The sequence below is a fragment of the Anopheles moucheti genome, chromosome 2 (genome assembly GCF_943734755.1).
Source record: "Anopheles moucheti chromosome 2, idAnoMoucSN_F20_07, whole genome shotgun sequence".
In the NCBI taxonomy this organism is placed as follows: domain Eukaryota; kingdom Metazoa; phylum Arthropoda; class Insecta; order Diptera; family Culicidae; genus Anopheles; species Anopheles moucheti.
In genome coordinates this window covers 49,868,262-49,891,822 of record NC_069140.1, presented here as the reverse complement: position 1 = coordinate 49,891,822, position 23,561 = coordinate 49,868,262, and the positions used below count along the sequence as shown (strand labels likewise).

The 23,561-nt window shown below is 40.9% G+C and overlaps 2 protein-coding genes across 4 annotated transcripts in view; one reads left to right on the top strand and one right to left on the bottom strand.

The window, feature by feature from the left end:
* The window catches only part of LOC128299423 (high affinity cGMP-specific 3',5'-cyclic phosphodiesterase 9A), a 128,516-nt gene that overhangs the window by 34,673 nt on the left and 70,282 nt on the right, over positions 1–23,561 (bottom strand). For all 3 annotated transcript variants that reach the window (XM_053035386.1, XM_053035385.1, XM_053035387.1), the window contains exon 4: positions 2,399–2,479. The gene's annotated coding sequence lies outside the window, so the exon portion shown is untranslated. The remainder of the gene's footprint in view (positions 1–2,398; positions 2,480–23,561) is intronic.
* LOC128299426 (uncharacterized) lies at positions 17,053–18,155 on the top strand. Its single transcript, XM_053035388.1, has 2 exons — positions 17,053–17,134; positions 17,452–18,155. The coding sequence occupies exons 1-2, from the start codon at positions 17,053–17,055 to the stop codon at positions 18,153–18,155; spliced, it is 786 nt and encodes a 261-aa protein (XP_052891348.1).

The window sequence follows — 23,561 nt, the reverse complement described above, 5'->3', positions numbered from 1 at the left end:
CACCCCGAACAATATGGCCGATTTTCGATATAGCCGCACAAATATAACCTTCTCAAAGTTTACCCATACTTTAAGCCTCTTTGCCGAACACGTACATCCTGTGTGCATATTCGTGTGCGTGTGTGGCAAATGGCTAAAGAACACGGAAGCAAGAAAGAACTGCCAAACCAATGTGGCATAGGGGAGTATGGAAGGACGGGAATGGAAAAACCTCGGTAATACCCAAAACGTCTGCCGTAAGCTCTACGGTTGGCCACCATTTTCTCTCCACCGGTGGTGTAAATGGAGTTGTACGAAACCACTTCTGACAGTGATAACCGCCTGAAAACCTCCCCCCATGAGTTTTCCTAGAGAGGGGGGCAGCAAAAGGACCACTTGTGGGACGTAGGCGGGCGAAGCGAACTTCCGGGTTCCGTTCGGCCTCGGTTTGGAGGTGGCTGGACGAGAAATAAATCATAATTTAATTGAAATTTAATCCTTCACGGTTTTGTAGTGGATCTTCGTTTGAAGAAGGCATGCAAAAAGACAAACAAATGAAAAGCACACCCAGTGAACCACCAAAGCGAAAATGTTTGTGTGCGGCACAATAATAAATGAATGTGTTATCGAACGGTGGGAAAGGAAGCATTGAAAAATTGGTCCACAATAAATATGCTGTATGCTGAAACTGAGAATCGAGGTGATTAATTTGTTCTGATTCGATGGAAAGGTATTTTTAAATTACAAAAAACAATGTAAATCAAGCATCTATTATGAATGTTTGCTTCACATTTGTTTAACGACTTTTAAAAATAGGTAAACATACGTAATATATTTTGCGTACTTTTTTTCAAATACAATTATTTTATAAACATTGATGAAACCCTTAGTCACCATTTAATGGTTTGACTAAGCATAACTGCTACCATTAATACGCAGATTCTTTCCATGTTTTGATTTGTTCACTCTCATTTTGTACACGTAATTTGCTTGTAAAACAATATTCCTACGTGCGAAACAACAGATTTCAACCGTACCGTACAACAAACTTCACCCGAACAGCAGCAACCGGTGAACGAGAAGATAGAGTTGATTGACGCTTTAAGTATGCCTTTCCCACCCATTGAGGCCTTTTTGCATCGACTAAAATCGATAAAACTCAATACCGTTTCAGTGCTGCCTGAAGCCTACATATCACCGCTTTGCGAGTTTCCTAACTGGAGAGTGTTGTTAAAACACTTTTCGAGAATCAATTTCCGCGAAAGTTGTAAACAAATTTTGTTCACCTCGCGATGGAAAGTTTTTCATCAAACTCATCGTTTGCGCCAAAGACCCCATTTGTTCGTGTTTCCACTATCTGAAGGATGTTTGTAATTGGATGGATGCAAATAACGTACCACTGTTGTATCGATGCAAAGTGCATCAATCATTCAATTAGTTGCACCCGAGCTATTTAAAGTTAGCTCAGTCGTGAAAAACGGACCATGGTGAGTGGTTTGTTATATATCCACTAGAACTTGTTCATATACTCGTGATAGTTAATAGCGTAAACAAATACAATAACTGAATTCTTAGCTTAAAGACTTTTACTAAGAATAACGATAGCACCCATGCACAATAATAAACGGGAAATGGGGGGAAAAAAATGGCAAACGAATAGCCTACAACAGCATTCCCAAAGAATAGCTAAAAATAACATTAATACACCCGGGGCGAGAACTTAATCCGAAACCGATTCGCAACATGTCCAAATCATCCCTAGGGCGGAGCAGGGTCCGAAAAAAATGTGCACAAATTACCGCCATGCCATGTCATTAAGCCAGCTCACAATCACCACGCAAGCTGAAACGAAAGATCGACACCCTTCATTGCCTTCGGTAAAGGTATTTACGATTCAGTTGTTCACGCGTCGTTCTTCTGGTAAGCCTTTCTTTACCCTTAGGTGTTCCCTTTGTCCATACCATTGACGTCAGTGAATTTGTGAAGAAAACAATAATAGAAACCTAACGCGAGCAAAAAGACTCGTTCAGCTACGTTTTCTGTAAAAAAAAACACAAGCAGAAAAACAAACGCATTTCCGACGGGGAGCTCTTTGGTTGTTAACCTTCGGCAATTATTAGTAACGAAACCCTATAGAGCAAAAACGTCACTAGACATCGTTGAAAATAAATTTTATACAACAAAATATGAAATCAATGTTTTCATCTATCGACATAAGAAGACTGTTACCATTGTCCATGTTTTTTTCCTGAATTATTTACCTTTGTTCTGGTACAATATTATAAATCCATTACGACACATTTATCCACAAGATGAATGCAACGGATTATGAAAATTCTACTTTATCATAAATCTTTACAGTTTCTCGTCAGATTTGTCATGACTTACTGAGTACATTGATATTACTATAGGTACTTACCGAATGGTGTCTGATCAATAAATATAGAGATAGTAGTGGTTAGTTTCCGATATGCCATGCCCATCTGTCAGTTTCAATTATCTGCAAATAAAAAAAAATATAAACCACTAAATAAAATAACACGCAAATGTCATTTTGCATTTGAAGTTGTTGAAACAAAAGTACATCCGATATATAAACACAAAAGTATTCCTGAAAAAGATAACAAATATACGTTGTGTATATTACGAACTGATTAACGATGTACATCGTATTCAGAATTTAATGACTTTTATGATTATTAACACTACAGCATTTTTTTTCGAATACATTGCTGTGTCTATGTACCAGCAACTGGGCGTCTCCATTTGCTTCACGTGTTAGAGGCACCATGCGTCTCCATCAAACAGGATGAAATGTTCCAAAAACCTCCTTATCTTACAAAAACCTCCTTATCGTTAAAAAAATAACGATAGTCAAATCAGGAGATAACATACACGTAACAATATTTCGTTTCCGTAATGCGAATTATAAAGCAATTAATATTTTATTGATTGTTGATCGTTTGTTTTAACTTGCCCGTGTGTTCGGTAACAAGATAAAACAACACATTCCCCTGATTCGCCAGAAAAGCACGAGCGGTCAAATAAACAGTGATGGAATTGTTGAAATTGTTTCCCAAAATCGACCGAAAAGTACGCAGCGAAATGGACCTTTATTAAATTATCCTTTATCAAATCGCTCAAACCTCAAACCAACGCAAAACGAAATGTCCGTCCGAATATGAATCCATTCGGAATGGTAAAAAATATAGCCGATTTTTTACTGCAGAAGAAAAGCACAAAAACCTGCCTTAATATGGGTGGCAACAAAAAAATATCTTTGTCGGTTTGTATGACTTGTGTAAAAAAAAACACACACACCACAGACTGCTTTAGTCGTTTTTTGTTCAGTTTGGTGGTTTTTCCCACCAAAGAGGTGAAGCAAACACACAAAAAAAAACTCTATTCCAGTCCATACTTCAGCAATCATTTAGAAAGCTGTGAATGGAGCCCCTTTTTGTTTGGGTTTTTTTGTTGTTTTGTTCACAACAGCCGTTGAGAGGTTAATTTGAAGATAATTGGTTCATAATTTGTAATCGTTCAGGGGCAGTTTATTCGTTCATTTATTTACGGTGAATTGAACTTGCGTGAAGATGAGCTAAAAGAGAGTCAAAGGATTATTGATTTTATGCAACAATGATTTGATTGAAGTGGCTTTTCATCGATAGTGTGGTTTTGATGGATGGATGTTTTTGTGGCAAACGTTTTTGTGGCAAAAACATACGACTATTCCACAAAAACTGTTAGATCTTTATATTTTTGTTCCAGTTACTTGATGTTACAGTTGGTTTTGTTTTGGTGTATATAAGTTGTTAAACCTTAGTTTCGATTGTCAAAAATACGCTATTACTTCTGTAATCACCTAGCTAGTCGGATGTGTCATACATTTTGAATGGGAGTTTACACTTCTTTGCGCTTGCGTGAAAAATTGCAAAAAATACGAGTTTTCACTTACATGACAAAAAAAAAATACAAAAAACTATGCATTCCATAAGTTTTACGATGGTAGCTCTATGCAAGAAAAATGAATAAAAGAGTAAAAACTACCCAAGAAGGTGGTCAATGACATGAAAGCTAAGACATGATTGCTTTTTAACAAACAAGAACTGGTAAAATTAAAAAAAAATCTTATCGTTTGTTGCACATCTCTCGAAAGTTGTTTTGTATAGACTGAAACAGGAATTGCAATGGAACATTGCGAATCAGCCCTGCTGACACTAACACAAGAAACGTGATGTTCGCTGAGCGTGAGTTGATGCTTTAATCTATCTTCAAACAACGCTGATGGGTTGTGATACGGTTGGTTTATTTTTTCTTCTAATTCACCAAAATAGCAGCAGCATATTCCGTCGATCCCTCCCATTACAACAAACGAAGTACTGCGTGAAAGCGGATATACTATTTCCCGTCCTTCACCATCACAAGTCAACGATACTCCACAGCTCGCAAGCATCAATGCACTCCCGATGAAAGCAAAACAGTGTCGGAAACTTCCACCAATTGTCGATATTACTTAGCCAGTGTGGGGTATCCCATCCATTCCTTCACCGCTTCCATCTTTCCGTCCCTTTGCCATGAATTACCATTGCTACCTTTCGGCATAAGTGCCATCCGGCTTACTACCCGGAGGTGAACTTCCGCGACCTGGTCGCCATCAACGTGAATGTCAGTTTTTCCCCCGAACGAATAGAAGATATCTCGAAGGAAGGCAAAGTTTTCGCTGCCATCCTCATTCTTCTAAACGTCACTCCAAACTTTAACGTACCGAGCAATACCGGCAAGTTTTATTTCCTTCTGGTGAATAGCACTGAAAGGTAAACATTTTCCCTGAACCCACAATAACTTTGCGCTGACCGGTGAAACAATTTTTGTGCCAAATTCCCGAGCTCAACGAAGGCGCCTCTAACTGCCCATCTGTGCCTTCCGACACAGTACGAGTACAGGATTTTCGACACTGAATGTTCATAGCATCACACGAAAAGTCCTTGGGAAGATTAGGCTTCGCTCGAGCGTTACAATGAAGAATCGAACGAAAATCCAAACCTGTAAAAGCTATCGATCGGAAAGACAAACAAGATGACTTTCACGATGATCGGTTGCAAAATCAAAAACAGAATAAAAATAGCAAATCGACTATTGGAGTGGAATAAACACTTTTTAACGCCCGGTGATACAATAGAAACCCACGAAAAACACGAATTGAACTGCCCGAAAAGAAAAGCATTCGGTTGTGAACAGAACATTCTCGAAATGCTGCCAGCCTTTTCCAGGCTATCATCTTACAACGGTTATTACCAACACAGCATTATCAGTCAAACGAATAATGTTGTCAATCAAAGCCAAATTTGCCCCACGTACACGCCGTACAAACCTTATTAGGCAGTGCCAAACGTACTTCTTCACGTTCGGAAGAACATATCCATTTCATCACAAATTCAATAAGTTAAATTCGATTTGGCTCTAATTCGCTTTCACAGTCAAACTAAGTATTCCGTGGTACACACTTGAGAAATAAAAAAAACAAACACACACACATACAAATTTTAAAAAAAGCAGCTTTTTACGACAACCGGTATTCTCCGCGACAGTTGTGACAGCCTAACGCAGCATATTTTTCCCCAAAATGTCATGCACTACTAGACGACCGAGTTGGTATGATCGTTTTTTTTTTCTCTTATTAGTCAGTCTATTCCCATATGTGTCTTTAGATCAAATTTAGCCAACGAGTGTAAAAAATCCAATTTTATGCCCAATTTGATGAGTACACACGTGATTGGGCTTGCTGTGCTGGTTTGTCGCCGTTTTTTTTTTGGTCCGCGGTGCGCTTCACACGTGGCAGCAGAGCGATGATTTATGATTCTTTTAAATGTACGCACGCCATGTGCCGTTTTGAACTCTAGTTTGTCGCTTCATAATGAGACTAAAGGCACCTTGTTAATATCCGTGAGGCCACGGCCTTTCTAAGCTTTCCAGTAGCAGAAAACCAAAAATAGACATTGACACATGATGGCAATCTCTGGAACCATGCAAATCGGTTCCGATGATCCCTTCACTTTCGCTACTCCTTCCGGAGGGTTTTGCGCCAATTATGAAGCTTCAAATCACTTACACCGTCGGCTCCTAGCCATGTCATATGCTATCAGCTTTTCCTGTTTGCTTTTCTTTCTCGCAGCTCATAGTACACGGTTTCATAGCAATAGAGCGAAATACTTCAACAGAACCAACAGGGCTGACGAAGAAGATCACACAGAAGCACGCTTTTCAGCTTTCGGTTCGGGACATCAAAGCGCGCTGTTATGAGAAGCGCGTGCCATTCACGTACATGCTTCGCTGCTTCGGGCGTTCTCTGTTGCTCTAGCGTCGTACGAGTTGTGCCCCGGCTTGCTTTCAACCTGAAGTCAAACGGAAAGCCTACAACGGTGATGTTATCAATACGCTCACAAACATGAAGACAAGCAAAAAATTACTCTTTTCCAGATCTTAAAATGGCTTTTTCACCTTTCACGAGCACATTCACAATTATGCCAATGATGTGCTGTGGGACGAAAATTCAATTTTTACGTTTGTTGCACAGCTGAGACGATTACCAGACGTATCTTTTTCCGAATAGCTTAATTAACATCATGAAAGCTCCATTTACGTCTGCACCCGTTGACACATTTCATAAAATACAAATAGAAAAGCACACCTTTCAGTGTGCATGCAAAGCACAACAATAAAATAAAAGGAATAAGTCGAGCTTTAGTGGAAGGCACCCACATTACATCCAAAATGAGATGTAACACGATTTAATAATGCTGTTAAATGGCTTTTGCGATGATTTTCAAATTTGATTTCATACATTAATTTAACTTTCCATTTTCGGTGAGCCGCTTTCGGTTTGCCGGTGTGTCTGCTTCCACTGCAATGACGGCGTAAATAAAGTTGAAAAAAACATTCTACGGTGCTTCTTGCACTCGGTGAGGCTGTGTGCGGTGGACGCGGATGTATATTGCCGTGTTTCGTAACACGATTCCACGGCGCGTTCATCGTCATCATCAGGGCTACTCAGAGCCAAACGACCGTAAAGCTCACTGGCGGGGACACAATTTTGCTGAGCAGCATATTTTCAAAATCTGGTTCAAAATTGAGCCATGTAGATTCCTTCTTATCGTGCCATCTTTGCTTCACTATATTTTACTTTCTTGTGCTTTCCTTCAACGCGCACCTTCTCTCCTTTAAAGTACTTGTTGATCTGATGTCCATGCTAATGGAGTTGTGCTTGAAAAAATGATTTTCCTTCATTCGAACACGTTCCTACACTCAGCAACTAATTATGTGAGCATAAATTACTGGGTGGATGATGTGAAGTTTAGTGCTTTTAGTGGCTGCTGTGCGGTTGCATCACTATCTTCGATAAAAGACGTTTTGCTTGCTTTCATTACATCGGAAAGCATCTAGTATGATCTGGTTTTGAACTAAGTAAAAAATAAACTCACAATCACATACACACACACAAACGTCGTCTTAGACTAGTGACTTGAAGCATATAACACAGTCGATGATGGTAAAATTTATGTAAATACATTCACAAAACTTTCTCCAGAGCGAACGACATCAAAAATGAATCGGCTTGAAGCAAGAAGTACACGAATGCAGTGCAAAGATAGTGTCGGGCTGCTTCAAATGCTTACGCAAAGCCATTTGCCACCGAGATTGCGTAGAATAAATTTTTTTTAGCTATCATAAAACCTTGTTAAACGTTACCAAAGCACTCACGGATTGCATGACAAACTTACAATTTGATTATTCTGCTTGATAGCTTCAGTTAGCTGCCGAAGTTCTTGAACAATGTGCGAACAATAGTAAAAATAAGACAACAAAAATGCAAATAATAAAACGCATAAATAGCGTGTTATCAAGTGCTACAACTGTGTCTCCATCAGACACGATTGTATTATGTGCCATACTTTTTCTCTCAGGCTTTTGACGTATCAGTCGTTGCGTTTGTTTTGACAGCTGCTCGTACCGGAAAATGTTATAAAACAAGCCGACGTAATTGCTGTCATCCAATAAACATGTTAATTTTATGTTATTATCAATTTTAATATAATTCAAAGAATTGTTCTGTTTTACCACAACCTATGTTCTTTTTCGATAATATTAATTATATAAACCGAAAACAGTTCAAGCTGACAGTACACGGGTGAAAGACTAAATTTATTTAAAAAAGCAGGGTTGTTACACTATATCACACTTATTCACAAAATGTCCTTCAAATTAATGAACTATATTTAATGCAATTGATTTAAAGATCGTATCTATTAATCCTCATAACTACATAATGAAGTCTTCTCTTCTTTAGTTTAAAAAAATGAGAAGATTTCTTTAGCTTATACAGAGCGAAAAGGCAGGGACATCTTAAGAAAATTAAAACAAGAACGAACACCGAATCGAAAAGATTAATGTAGAGCCGTTCATCGGTCACTAAAGAGTCGTTTGAAAACGATACTCAAAGGACTGAACACGTTTGTAGAATAAAGCTGCTAGTAGCTTAAAGGGACCGCTACACGACCCATGTAATACCCAACAGGGACCCAAAGTCAACCAACGTTTGGTTGCAGGCATTGAGCATTGATCAGGAATGGGAATGATTTTTATTTTTCGGGTCAGTATGCTTTACTGAGATCAGAAAAGGGACGAAAAACATCCCCGGGGTATCGGGGGGAGAACAAATTTAAGCAACCATTACGACACTCATTCCACCGCTGTCCTCTGTTTTACGAACTTTGCGAAGATCCAGCGACAATATTACGAACAAGTGTGTGTGTGTGTGTGTGTGTGTGTGTGTGTGTGTGTGTGTGTGTGTGTGTGTGTGTGTGTGTGTGTGTGTGTGTGTGTATGTTTTTTTTTATTTGTTTCGTGAGTCTCTTCCCATTCTGAAGGTTTTCTTCAATAAAACCGCCGTACCAAAAGGTAAGGTAATACAAACCCTCATGGGCTATCATGCCCAACGGTAAAGCCATCTGACAGAAAAGGCAAACTAAGAACGGCGGCAGATCGGGCGCAATACAACCGTATTACATCGGCAACCATACTGCCGCCAGACCAGACTTTCAAATGGGCTGTTTTTGCCCCTGCAAGATCTGCTTCCTAAGAAGGCACAAGGGACCATCGGTGCGATGGGCCATTTTCAGGAAAATGGTGCACTCGGTAACCGGGGCGTATTACATGTTTCTAATCTTTCGCACCGAACGGACCGCAAAAGGACCGAATGAAGTCACGTGTCCTTCCTTTCCGTCCGTTTCCCAAGAGCAACGAGTTTTGTTGCGTATTGAGCGATAAAACACTCCACAAGGAGAACCGTCGGCAGAAACCCGAGTGCTCACCGGGCGGGTGATTGATAATTCCTTGAGGGATCAATTCGTCATTAGATGCCTTCGGCGAAATGGAAGCCCCCGCATTACTTCCCGATGGAATTGGTTTTGAAGGAAATCTACTTGGAATTGGGCGTACCTGAGATGCCCAAAATGCAAACAAAAAAACCTAGAACACGCGCATTAGTTAGGACTGACTCGCGGCGAGCAAAACTAATAAGAAAAATGTCGCCACGTTGCTATAATTACATGATACGGAAAAAGGTGTACCGTTGCTTACAGCTAACAAACCGGTAAGCAGTTTTAATTAATTGCAAGTAAACGCCATTCCTTCCTCTCTGCCTACAAAGAGTGAGATAAATGTGTCATTTTGTTGTAATTGGCAACATCTTAGGAGCTTCATGATTTCACATTTCGTCGGAAAAATATCATCTGCCTTACCGTGCACAGAAACTAAAGAAGATCTTCCGAGCATATCTCCCATGGAAACACTGTCGTTAATGCATTGACAGTATCCTTGAAGATGTGGCCACACACAAACATGGATTTATCCTCGGCCGATTGCAATTTCTTCTCCACCCGTGAAGCATTGGAGAGGCATTCAAGTGTGTGATCCATCGCTATTCATCACACACACATCCCTGCTATGTGACGATGAAACTATGACGTTCAACACATCCCGCACATCCTGCCGGAAGTGTCCCAAAGACTTTAACCGTGTGCCCAAAGGAACCCCAAGCTGAGATTGATGGCACACTTCTTCACATCTCTGCCTGTCACGCGTCTGATAGCTTGACGTTCTGCCTGTACACATCGCCGCCAATGGTTCTAAGAATAGAAGCAGTGACCTTCATCCTCTCTCTCCCATTGGGTTCTTTCAGCAAACCCAGTTTTTTAACCACAATAGCTGATCGCTGACGAGCAGGGAGCGGGCGAGGCGAGGCTAACAATTGTTTACCGCTTTATGGTGAAGTGAAACCAGATTCCTTGTGGGATGGTCGTAGGTGGAAGTGAACTCCCACAACAGATTATTCATTCAGGAAGACGAAAGGCAAAGATGGTCCTCACAGAGAGCTGGGTCCTATTATCTTTCATTCCAAGCAGAAGAAAAGTTTTTAAAACACAAAGTAAAATAAAGTCGCAACAACCTTTAACAAACTCGTATATATATACAAACATTCTTATGATCCGATGTTGCATTCGGAAAAAAACAGCAACGCAGTATATAGCAAACATTTGATTGATCGCAAACAAACAGTAAATAGCTTGTGCATCAGATTATCGAATTACATTGAAAAGCTTTTAAATAATTACCACTGACGGGCTACTAGCGTCCAGCTTCGCCAGCGCCAACCTGTACGACCAGCTACAGGCGACAGGTAGAGCAAAATGACACTCTAACCGGATTAGAGGTTTCAATAAACGAGAAAGTAAGACGGCATTCAATGTGCTGTTTTGTGAGCTGTGAGCTTGGTTCGCAATACTGCAATTTAAAATTTACCTGAAAGTATGCAAAATAGTTCCAACTTGTCGTCAACATTTAAAACTAGACATAATGATTCAAAACAATAAAATAAAAATACCCACAACTGACCATGCCAGTCATAAGCTAAATGACAGGGAGGAAATGCGTTGTGGTTATTGTAAATCCTTCACCCCAAATGCGCCGAAGAGCCGTAATTATCTATAACAGAACTTAATAAAATAAATTATGTTTCAAAAACCATATAAATAGTTGATATAGTTCATACATTATTAGGCAATAAGCAACAGTCTTTTAATTCTCGTGAGCCACTGACTATTGCTAGCGCCAGGACTAAACATACAAACACACCTATTATATAACATTTTAATCTTAACCAAAACTCAATCTTCACAAAACAATTCCTATTTAATCCACTCGGCTATCGGCTACAATCTGCCTTCTGTACGCCAAATATTTGTACGCCTTCCTACCATGGACGATTTCTCATCATCTGTACTACACATCGGCTTCGAAAGTTCGCCCCCAAACGTACCATCTATTGTAGTTATTAAATATTATTCTTAATTAGCGTACCGCTTGGAATTAAAGGCCGAATGTGGATGTTGTCTGCGAGACAGGGACGCCGCCGTTGCCGTAAGAGTCAGCCCCACGATGCCGCCTGCTGACGTCATAATGCTTTGTGTTATTCAATTTGGGTACGTAATGCTGTGCGAAACTTGCCGCGATGGAAAACGAACCACGGATTGTGCCAGGCAACGCGGTGCGGTTACACCGGGAATCAGCGTGCTGCAATGGGATTGCTACAAAGCGGTACATCTGATAAGTTTTTTCCCATTTTAAAAATTTGCCTTCTCTCACTCCTGACAGCGGTGCTTTCGCTTTGCACTGGACGGAAGAAAAATGGTACATAATTAACCAAGCACAAACTGCAAATGAACACATTCGGTACGCAAGAAATGGTGCAAATAATTAAATGAAAATCTTTTCTTCTCCCACCATCGCAATGACGCATGGTATGAAACTTTCGTACTGTTTTTGTTTGTTATCATGTTTGCATAGTTCTGTAATTTTAGGTAGCATTTGCTCGTTTTTTTTTCTTGCATTAAAAAATTTAATTAACGTCCATAATAAGTATCATAGCAAGCCGGGTTTCCTGTGTTATTATTTTTGCGTGAGCAAAAAAATTTAAATCGCTTTAAACTATGTCAAACAATCACATAAAACATATCAAGCAATTTTTGCTTTCACTCATGCAGCTTCCTACACAGAACGGTTCCTTCATGAAGGTACGGGCGTCAAGGATACAACAAACGGTGGATATTGCTCTAACTTCTCTCCAGAAAACAGAACCCCCCTGTTGGGGTGTGTGACATGTGTGGGGACACGTTAAGGGACGGTTTATAGACACCGGGAACGTTCTCACGCTGCTGACAGTTTATGAGTTTTGATACATTAAATTTTCATTACTTCTGCTACCATCTTCCCTTCCGCGTGGTGTGGCAGTGTCTAGTGCGAGCTGCGGTGTCACAATTCAACCAGTCGCGCAAAACGAAAGCGATAACAATGATAAAATGAATCCCGACGGAACCATCTGCAGTGCTGTGAAAACCACCAGGAAACTTCTCCAACAGGGTAAGGGGTTTCTGGCGCGCTAAAGTTGCTAACTTACAGGGCAACACCCGGTAGGTGCGTGGACAAACGAGACATATACGGTTTGCAATAAGCGATAATATATTTTACTTATAGACATAATAGCGTAGTGGGAATTTTAGCTCCACCAGTAAACTAGCCTTCTGAAAATATGAAGTCTAAACAAATTTAAGGGCGTTGTATTAATCTCTTTTCAGAATGTAAATTATTTTAGAATCGACTTTGTTTCATTATTCACAAACTCCTGCGCACACCAAACCTGTCATCTGATACTATGAACAACACTCACAACTCATTCCTGTAGAATATTGTGCACTTTGATGGGAAATGTCATAATTTTTCCGCATTTCATAAAGCAAGGTCGAGATATAGCCGAGATACACACAACCATAACCAAACTTCAAATATGCTCTGCATAGCACGTCTGCAGCTCAGCATGCAATTGAGGTTAGACCAGCGTTGCTACTGAACACATTTCATACGGTAGCAGTAATCTAAAACTTTCAAAACGCAGGCTTCGCTTTATGAAGGACCGAAATATTGCTTCCCAAAAGTTCGTCTCTATCGTATGAGCACGTGTAATGAATATGTTGGATCGTATTTTAAGACGGCAGTCCTATATACTGTAGGCCCAGAGAGCTCAACAGCATTGTTGAAGCCTAGCCTAGACGCAATGTTCGCTGTTATTGAATTTTCTGTTCCTGCATTTCGAGGGTTCTCGTAAAATTTCATCCATAAAACCGTCTATTTGCAGTTCGTATTCTTTCGTACCATGCTTTAGGTGAGTTTGCACATCACTGTACAACGGGTACTAGTTATCAGTTTTTAGCGGAATACTCATAACGTCAGTACAGTGAATCTCATCGCCAGCTGGATATGGTTCGGGATGCTGTGCCTCAAGTGGCGCTTCCTCACAGCGTAATGAAACGGATCAATTTAGCATCATTGATTCATTTAGCAAATCTGCCTTTGCGTAGCATCGGCCATAACAAGCAGCAAACCCCAGCACTAATGAGTTTGCTTGTGATTGCACCGTACGGGGGCGGAATAATCTTGAACAAATCTTGGCCATCGTCTGTTCCAGGTTATTTTGCGCGCACTGTGTGATCCGCTTCTCGTAAGCGGATTACTTGCTACACTCACTTCGTTTGCCGATTACAGCAAAATAAGTAGAAAAATTAGCGAACAAAGTGTGCAGTTTTAATCGCTCTCACGATAAAGTATGTTTCTCTACCGGAGTACTTTTAAAAGTAGGTCCAGTTTACCCGCTACTCGCGTGAAACACAAATACACGTTTGTGGCCATAGTACGAAGGAAAACTACGAAACATAATATTAAATTTCAATCTTTCCTTCAGTATTTTATACTAATATTATGTTTAATGAACCATTTGAAATGAGTCATTTACATGAATCTTCTGTGAGGAGTCACTCAATCCATGAATCGTCTCTCAAAATACTCACGAATCTTCAAGTATTTATGAAATTTTAAATATTCAACAACTATCACTGTTCGATCCCGATTAATCAGACGTTTGGGCAAGCGTCTGACGTGAGAAAGTTAATTGGGTCATGAGCGAACGTGACGTTGGAAGTGTCCAGTGAGATCCCTAAAAGCACATGGAAATAAAAATGAGATCCTCACCAGAGGATATAAAAGGAGCCTAACTTTGTGGCTCGAACGCTCTCTCTCTCTTTGTTCTTACATCTTTTGGTCTGCAGACAAGACAAGTAACCCCATTTGTGAACCCCAACGACTCTTATCAGAGCCAAGAATATTGTGAAAGATACAAATTTCGACAAACTCCAAAAAACACAACGTAAGACATCGGACGGAACAATCACTGTTTCAAAAAACCTTAAAGATTTATCCAATGATCCTTTCATCCTCATAGAATAATAAAAAGAATCGGTGATGCAGCAATTTTTGCGGCTTTAACAAAGTTGTAGGATTCTCGAAGGCTCATAATTCTACACAATAGAAATCCAGAGTAATCCATTCTGACTCATGAATCTGAATCAGATTCATCCAAGACTTTTTTATGACAAATATTGCTAAATGGTCCTTACATGCGTCTGTAACGCTTAAAACACCTAACACATACAAGATTACATCCGGGATAAGGATTCCACTTTTGATGTTCGGAGAAGGAAATGTCTCCAAACAAACGCGATGTTTGTTTGTGTGACGAGCAGCTATAAACATTGACTGAGCCATTCTAAAGCCTGAGCCTTGCTAAAAAAACCTGACACAGATAAGGTACAAAATTGTAAACTTATGGGATGAAAGTATGGGATAGAGCTACAAATAATAAGTGATACTACAATTGATTTCAGTTATTGCAATGTTATTTAATAATGTCAACCATCATACCCTAAACGAGGTTTTAAGTGATATGTGTAAATCATAACGTCTCCCATTCCTGTCCTCAGATTTAAATGGGTTATGAATGATAAAAATTAATTACGAACCAAATTAACTGTCCCCCATTAAGCTCCCATGCCACAGCGTTAACAAATGGTGCGCAATAAAAATCAATAGCGTTAATGACAACAATAATGATAGTGTCGGGAAGCTGGTTTGAAACAAACGCACAGTTTGTAAAAAAAAATACCTTCCACAAATAATGGCAAATTACAGTTGAAACATCAACAAACAAACCTAATGAGGATTGGACCAACGATTAAAAACTGTAACTTAAACGGGAAACATCAAACACATTCCGCATGGACAGTTGACCAATTCTAATTGATTGGGTAATACAGTTTATGATTGATTATGTTTATTGAAACCGCCCTTTTGGGCCCCTTTAAAGTGAAAACATTTCCTTTACGTGTGCCCATAAATTGGCATCCTACACCGAGCACCGATGCGCATACCACAAACTCCCACCCGGACCCGAAACCGCACATAATAATAACAACCGCCGGGGTCGCATACGATGAATTCCCATCGATGGGCTATCTATTATTCATCAATCAACCAATGGGTGGGATTAATGCCGCTCGAAACGGATCGATCCGAAGGTTTCATCTGGCAAATTTCGCTTGAATCGCATAGGAGATCACTAGCATACGGTGTACTGGTTATTGCATCGGAAAATTCCTTGCGGCACACGGATTCTACCACATCGATATGCGATACATTATTACATCCCTTCCTAGAATCGTTAAGGGAACAAATAAAACGCTGCGAAAGAATGTTCGCCCTGGACCTTGTACGCCGCCTGTCGAAAAACGGGATTTCAACTTTAGGGTAAAAGGTTCAGCTTAGCTTTTGTCTTACGAAATTAAATGTACGAGAATAATATAATACACCCTTACTTATATGTACATGATTGCCTTCCGGCAAACGAGAGCCCATCGTTGTGTTTGGCTCATTTGTGTTAATTTAATTCATGAAACAAAAACAAAGTTTCTTTTTTTGCCACACCACGCTACGAAAACTTATTCCCATCCAGTTCGAGCGCACACACACAAAAAAAGTTCAAATGTTTCTTGTTATTTAACTACAAAAAAGCACCACCACTGGTCTCATACTAATTAAGCACATAACATCCATTTCGCTGTATGTTTCTCGTGTTGCTGAGCTGAATGGGAAATAATTTTCCGAAACATCAGCTTTCTATATCCTAGCGATGCGGAAAAGCTGTGCTGCAGTTCCGCTGTTTGAAGTGATAAAATTTTAATTACAAAATACCAATCCCGTTTTCAGAACTCTCGTTGCACTCATTGCAAATGGGTAGAATGATTTTGATGTTTCAATTGCACGCGATACGGAGTTCGAAACGCAGCAAACTGCAATACGAGGGAGTTTGAACGGGTTTGAAAGCTAACAGGGTGGAGAGATACTATCATTTTGAAATATGCGTCGTATTACTAATCATCCTGGTAATTGCGAAGAGGAGGTAGAAACTAACATTAATCACTACGGGATGGATATTGTGTTGCTACTTCGTCCGGTTTCTAACCAAATTTAAATGCTTGTGCTCATTTCACCGTACGAGTATTGCGAAGTAAAGCAAAACCATCGTTTTAATTAAGAATTTTTCGCACGACGTAAGCCTATTAGCACGCAAAAACTTAGCTAACGGTGACGTTATTCCATGTTGATTACCGTCCGAAAAGAAGGTCAATACTTTGGTCCCCCAACCACCCAACACATCCGACCCGTTTGCTAATGGATGGCGAAAATAACGAACTAAATTGCATTTTAACGCAACTGAAAACCCTGATGGGACAGTTGCATTTGCCATTAAACTACCTAGCACCGCAGTCCCACATCGGACCGGCGGTGGAAAAAGCTATCAGTTTTGCTGCGAACCCAAATGACCGCCGTTCAGCGACTAGAACTCATTGCATTCCGCTGTGAAATTAAACAAAAAAATGAAACAAAAAACACATTATGCATAGCTTCAGAGATACATTTTACGGATGGTTTGGACCCGGGATGCAGTGTATCCGGACAATATATAAACAAACAACTTTGCCACGATGGATACAGTTGCAGCGTGACCAGTTTAACGAGACGTACAATTGCGAACAACCGAGCGAAAAAGGCGCCCTATAGCAACATTTAGAAATGTATTCACTTAAAGGTCATCGGTTAAGTATAGTAGGAATAGCACTGATTACGATGGAATTACAATTTACGCTCAGTCAACGTAAGTATAGTTCTACAACAAGTGTATACTTTTGCAACATGCGCATGAAACCTTAAAACAGAGTAGCTACAACGCATACCACGCGTAATGATTTTCACTTTTTATGTTGATTGTGATATATATTCTTAACCTCATTGATTGGGGTTTACAAAAATAAACTACAACGAGTTTTAATCATTTTAAACAAAAATTACATTCAATATTGCCGAGATGCTCTTGTTGGCTCCACATTTTGTGCTTTTATGCAGTCCGAATTCTAGAAACATTTTAGCGATTTAAACAATTTCCCACAAATACTTTCGTTTAATTTTTCGCAGCAATTACGCCTGATTCACGGCATCGAGAGTCATCGGGGCGCATCGACCAACCCCATCCCCAAACATCATCGATTCTACAAACCATCGACTCCAAGGCGAAGCTGGACGGCATCAACCGTGTGCTGTACGACCGGCTACATCAAACCCGTGCCCAGCTGCGACCCTTGCAAGCGAGCGCCGCTCAGCTGCAGCACCGTTTCGATGCCTTCCAACGTACTGCTCGCCGAACATCCACGTCCGATCCGGCTCGTACGCGCACCGCACGCACCGAACTCCTGCAGGAGGCCCAACGGCTGCGGGCAACCGTCGAGCGCAAGTTGCAGGGCTTCGGTGCCCTGGATCAGCAGTACCGGAACATGCGAACCTTGCTGCAACCGAAACCGAAGAATGCAGGTCTTCCCCGAGCCTGGCTCGACCGGGATACCGAGCGCCAGATGGAGCTAAATGAGCGCATCTACAAGAACATCATCGACCTGCTGGTGCACCTGATCGAATGTCCGGTTAACATCATACACGACGTAATGGGACCGTCCGTATTGCCCGGCCCGACCCCACCCTCAACCTCGGAAGGTCCCACGGTCGATGGTGCACAGGATTGGGACTATGGTGTAACGGAAGGCAGCTCGCTTTACGACGAGCGCGAACCGATCGAGCTGAACGCAGATGACAGTGCCGCACCGTGGTTGGAGCAGTTTCATTACTAACCCAACGACGGTACACGAGCAAAGAGATGATTTTTCGGCTGCTGAGGTCAAGCCCACCACCATGGGAGTGATTGGGATTGGTGGTGGAACGTCTTGGCAGCAACAACACAGCACCAACACAGCGTTCGGGTTTATCGAGCATATTTTCCCCGAAGCGAGCCACAAACGATGAACAAACAGGGCAACACATTAGCGAAAGATGCGAACGGACATTGATTTGCTGTACTGCAATGGATTGCGGATGATGAAGCTTGTACCTTCAGCACGGCGAGAAGTGATGTGCAAACATGCAAAGCACACAGCTTCATCCTTTCCAGTCCATGAAGCGATGGATGGTTGCTAAGTAATCCGATCCGAATCCAACACTTCTTACGAATCGTCAAATTTCGGTGGCGCTGAAAACTTGTCTGAATCTATCTAATCGTGCTTTAATATTAACCAGATTGCTTAAATCCTATCCTTCCGACCGGTCCTCTCTTTTCAATAAGCTTATTTGCCGAAGCATTACGCAATCACTCCACGCAAAAATGCCGGGGAAAAGGATTTCCGCACGCGAAGGAGACACATAAACCTACTTGCAAAAGCTTTCTCCAAGGAATGGCATTGGGCAAGCGAAAAGCGAAGAAAACGGAAAATAAACTTCCAAAAAAATTGGGTAAAATGCAAGCATAAATCACTTTTACGACACATCTAAATCTTTGTTCTTGCGCTGTTCATCATCTCATGTGTATATGTGTATGGTGTCTTCTGTCTGGGCGTTCGTGCGTTCGTGTGAGTTTGAACGATTTTCCTCCAACCCTTGGAAAGCTCGCTCACTCCAAGCCAAACTTCAATGATTATCTCCCGGACGTAGCAGCATCGTGTTGCCGTCGACGTCGGATGTGTCATGAACCGATAGACACGGGTTCCTCCCTGCCACGCAATCTCCGATTTCCCCGCTCTGACACGGGCGAAACTTTGTGCCCTTCACTTTGTAAAATACTGCCACGAACCCTGGCGAACGAACCAGCCAAACAACGATTTAACATCCATAAGTTAATCATAAGCTTTTGCGATGGATAAGTAAACCAGCAGCTGAAGGATGGAACGGAGAGCGGAGCACGAAAAACAATCCCCGGATTTATGGCAATCCAGAAATTTCGAACCAACTCTGTTTGCAAAACTGCCGGTTGGTGTGGAGGGTTGCGCTGGTGTATGGGTGCAATGTACGATTGGACGGGTTCATCTATCGAATACTTCCGAACAGCGAAACGCATTCCTAATCCAAACTTTGCCATCAATCATGTCAGCTGCGGAACAAGGATTGAACATTTTCTTTCGATTGCTGCTGCAAATGCAACACTTCTCCATGGTGGATTGGAGGCCCTGATATGTCGCGCAACCAATTCTTTCCCGATCGCGAAACGATGATTGTGGAGGGCTTATGCCCGTTGTGTTCAATCTCGAACGACGCTAACGACGATCAATGCTTTTGCAAGGGATTATTCGAAGTGGAGAGTTCAAAAGATAACGGCTGGAGCGATAAAAACCATTCGCTTTTCACTTTCGTAACGGGATTGAGTGCGAAATTACGAAATGGAACCGTTTTACGAATGATGACTAGTGACTAGTGTGTGTTCTCCTAGCAGCAGCTGTCATATTCATTCTAATCTCTTTTCGTAGCACATTCGCGGATAGCATATCATTGTTTATCAATGTTGCTCCATAAAATTGCTCGCGGATTTGATTAAAATCAATAGATTGCTGGCAGATGCTGAATGGAATTTATATAAAGCGCAATAATACTAAACATATATTGCTAGAAAGTATATATTTGAAGTAGCGGAGGAAGTAACAGGTAGGCTGCTAATTGTTTGGCCTAACACATATATCGCGCTAAAATATTTTTATCCATATCATAATTCGTTTGTAGCAATACGGCCTGGCCGTCTCTGAATGAATAAAAAATAATTCGTTTGTACCAACCTTCAAACGAATTCTGTCCAAATTTGACAGCACTCGGGCCACAACCTAATGAGCTAGAGCATTTTGTGTGACACATCTTTTGTGCTTTGAATAATCATGGAAAAGAAGGAATTTGGCGTGATGATAAAATATTGGTTTTTGAAGGGGAAAAATACAGTTGAAGCCAAAAATTAGCTTGATGAAGAGTCTTTGAACACTGTTCCACCAAAATCAACCATCAGATATTGGTATGCTAAATTTAAAAGTGGTGAAATCAGCACTGAAGATCGTTAACACAGTAGACGCTCAAAAGAGGTGGTTACAGAAGAAAACATTCCACAAAACTATTAAAAGCAACCGTAATGTGAAGTTTATCGAGATAGCTGACATCCTAAAGATGTCTAAGGAACGTGTTGGACATATCGTTCACGAGTATTTGGATATGAGAAAGCTCTGTGTAAAATGGCTGCCGCGTAAGCTAACATTTGACCAAAAACAACAACCCCTTTGTTGGTACGGAGCAGTTGAGCTGTTTAAGCGTAATAAATCCGAGTTTTTGCGTCAATATGTTACCATGGATGAGTCTTGGCTTCTCCACTTCACTCCAAAGTCCAATAATCAGTCATACGAGTGGACAGGACGCGATGAACTTGCTCCAAAGCGGGGGAAAACGCAACAATCAGTTGGCAAGGTTATGACGTCAGGTTTTTAGGATTCGCAAGGAATAATCTTCATCAATTATCTTGAATAAGAAAAGACCATTAACAGCAACTATTATATCAAGTTATTGGAGCGTTTGAAGGACGAAATCGCCAAAAAACGACCACATTTGAACGTGCACACAACGCACCGTGCCACAAATCAGTGAAAACAATGGCAAAAATTCATGAATTAGGCCACGAAATGCTTCGCCAACCCCCGTATTTCGTAGATCTGGCTCCCAGTGACTAACTCCATTTCTCAGACCCCAAAAGGATATCCGCTGAGAAGAAATTTTCGTCGGTTAAAGAGGTGTTCGCCGAAACTGAGGCCTTTTTTGAGGCAAAGGACAAATACTACTACAAAAAGGGTATCGAAAAATTTAAAGACCGCTAAAATCGGTGTATCGCCCTTGAAGGGACGTATGTTGAATACAAAAAAAAATAATTTGGCCAAAAAAAAGTGTTTTACTGTCATAGGTCAAACAATTATCAGCCCACTTGCTCAGTAAGAAAGTAATGGTGAGATCCTTACCGATGGATCCCAATCCCTCGTTAGTCCTGCTAGAAGTTAAGCCAAGATAACCCATACAGTTGCCAGGATCTCCTAAATTTGTGTTATAACCATGAAGAACGATTAGACAGTACAGCTAAGACATAAGGGTTGCAGTGTCGCAAAAATATATTTTATTTGATATAATGACATGTCCAGAACGACCAGCCAAAGTCAAGCTATAGAAGAAACTTTGGAGGAAGAACGATAATACAAAAACGATGGCATAGATGGCCACGATTCAGAGCCTCGTTAGAAAAAGTACCATTCTATTGGATGATGCTAAAATACGGCATTTCCGTCATAATATAAATTAAATAAAATATTGGATGATGGAATAACATTCAACAACATGACCAAGTACATACACGGCCAGGATAAGGTCGACTTTCACTTTTCAAAGAAGAAAATGAAATATTTATAACAATATGAATAAATATTAATTCAAATACTCTCTATCTGGTGTTGGCATAACGACATGTTGCCTGTTGTTTATTAACAGCGATCCTCGTTTGACAGCAGACAGCGGGGCGAAAAAGACTGTCGGGCGAGAGGGCGAAACGATAAGTCGGTCAGGCTTAGGGCCGTTCATCCGAACCGCTCGATCCTTCGGAGGTTCGGATGAATCTAGGAAGGAGTAATGACCGCTATCGGGAGGAACGAAAAAGGGATAAAAGTGCGTGCAAAGAGGCGCCAGGCCTCTTTTTATCGCCAGAAAGCAGACTTGAATTTTTTAATGTTTTAAAATAAAGCTAGATATTAAAGAAACTTCTAGCTTTCTTCATCGACGAAAAGGGCATCGTTGCTGGACGCAACACTGCCATTTCTGGTTTAGAAGTCATATTTTACCATGTCCAAAGATAATCAATCCGTGCTATGGTGGATTGGTTTGAATGGGATTTTGTACCGATCCTGCCGTATGAAGACCGGTGCCATTATCAAATACACCCCATACCGATTAAAAAATTTCGAACAATTGTTTTTGTACGTCGACCTTTCGCTCTCCAGCCCGAGTTTCATGGAATTAAGTATGAAGGAATATACATATACATTTGGCCAGTGAACAATACGATTAAATCGATTCATTCGACCCAATTTCACATCCCTGACTGATATTGTATCGTGTGTTCTGCATGATGATGCATTAAACTGTACAAGCTGCTCCGTCTGCTGGCAGCGAACCGGGAACACACCCACAATCATTCAGCTACGGGACGAAATGGGGGAAAAAAGAAATGTTTCCTATATACAGTAAAAGGGTCATATCTGAGTACTCTCTACTGCTGTACTTTTATTAATGGAAGTATCATGTACGTCTGGCCTGAAACTGAGCTTAAAATAACCTATTTACTAGCTGAAGTACCAAAAGGAGCTCGTGCTATAGGAAAAGAGATGCTTCTGCATTTTAATACATAATGCAAGGAATCTTATACCGACTCTCTATTGCATTACATTCCAATCAACCTGAATCTTTCCTACAGAATCACTATCAACGTTTAAGTAGGTCAACACAATCAAGCGAATAAGTTACTGATATTATTCTGCGCCGGAGCATCCGAATCGTACCGTGTTTCATCGATTATTCTCATCACCACGTTAAACAACATTTTCTGTACCACTTGCTATAAAATATGCAGAATAAGGCGACAATTAGAATGCGTTTTCTGCAAAAGCTTCCGACGAAGCTTTGCGTTAAATTGCTCACATCGTCAACAAAAGAGCCGACAGCTACCAGGCGTCTCCATTCAACGACGAACGCTATCAATAGATTTCCCGGTATTTTGATCACATCACAAATACTCATCACGGACGCTTGGGGAAAAAAAAACTTCGCTACCTAGGAACCAATTTGTACACCCTCAACAAATGTGCCCGTCGCCAGCACAGTTCATAGGAAGTTCAAGAACGTGGGCCAACTGATGCACCGGAAACACCTGCCCCGGGGAAGACTTGGAAAAGAAAATAATCGACAACAAAGAAATCGGAACCGAACGTTTGCAAAAACAGTTTCTGTTTCCGATTTTCACTCACGAAAAAAAAAAGGAACCCACGTTATTGCAGAACTTCCTTGTCACCATCAGCAAATTGTTTCCGAAGAAAACGAACACAAAACAGCGCGTTTTACTGGGAATATTTGTATGTTTCACTTTAGCACCACCTACAGTCGGCATGGAGCTGTCAAAGGACCTTAACGAATACAATTCTTTTTTA

Coding starts and splice junctions, on each gene's coding strand:
- LOC128299426 (XM_053035388.1), top strand. CDS start 17,053: ATGTATTCACTTAAAGGTCATCGGTTAAGTATAGTAGGAATAGCACTG. Junction 17,135..17,451: donor ACAATTTACGCTCAGTCAAC/GTAAGTATAGTT, acceptor AATTTTTCGCAG/CAATTACGCCTGATTCACGG.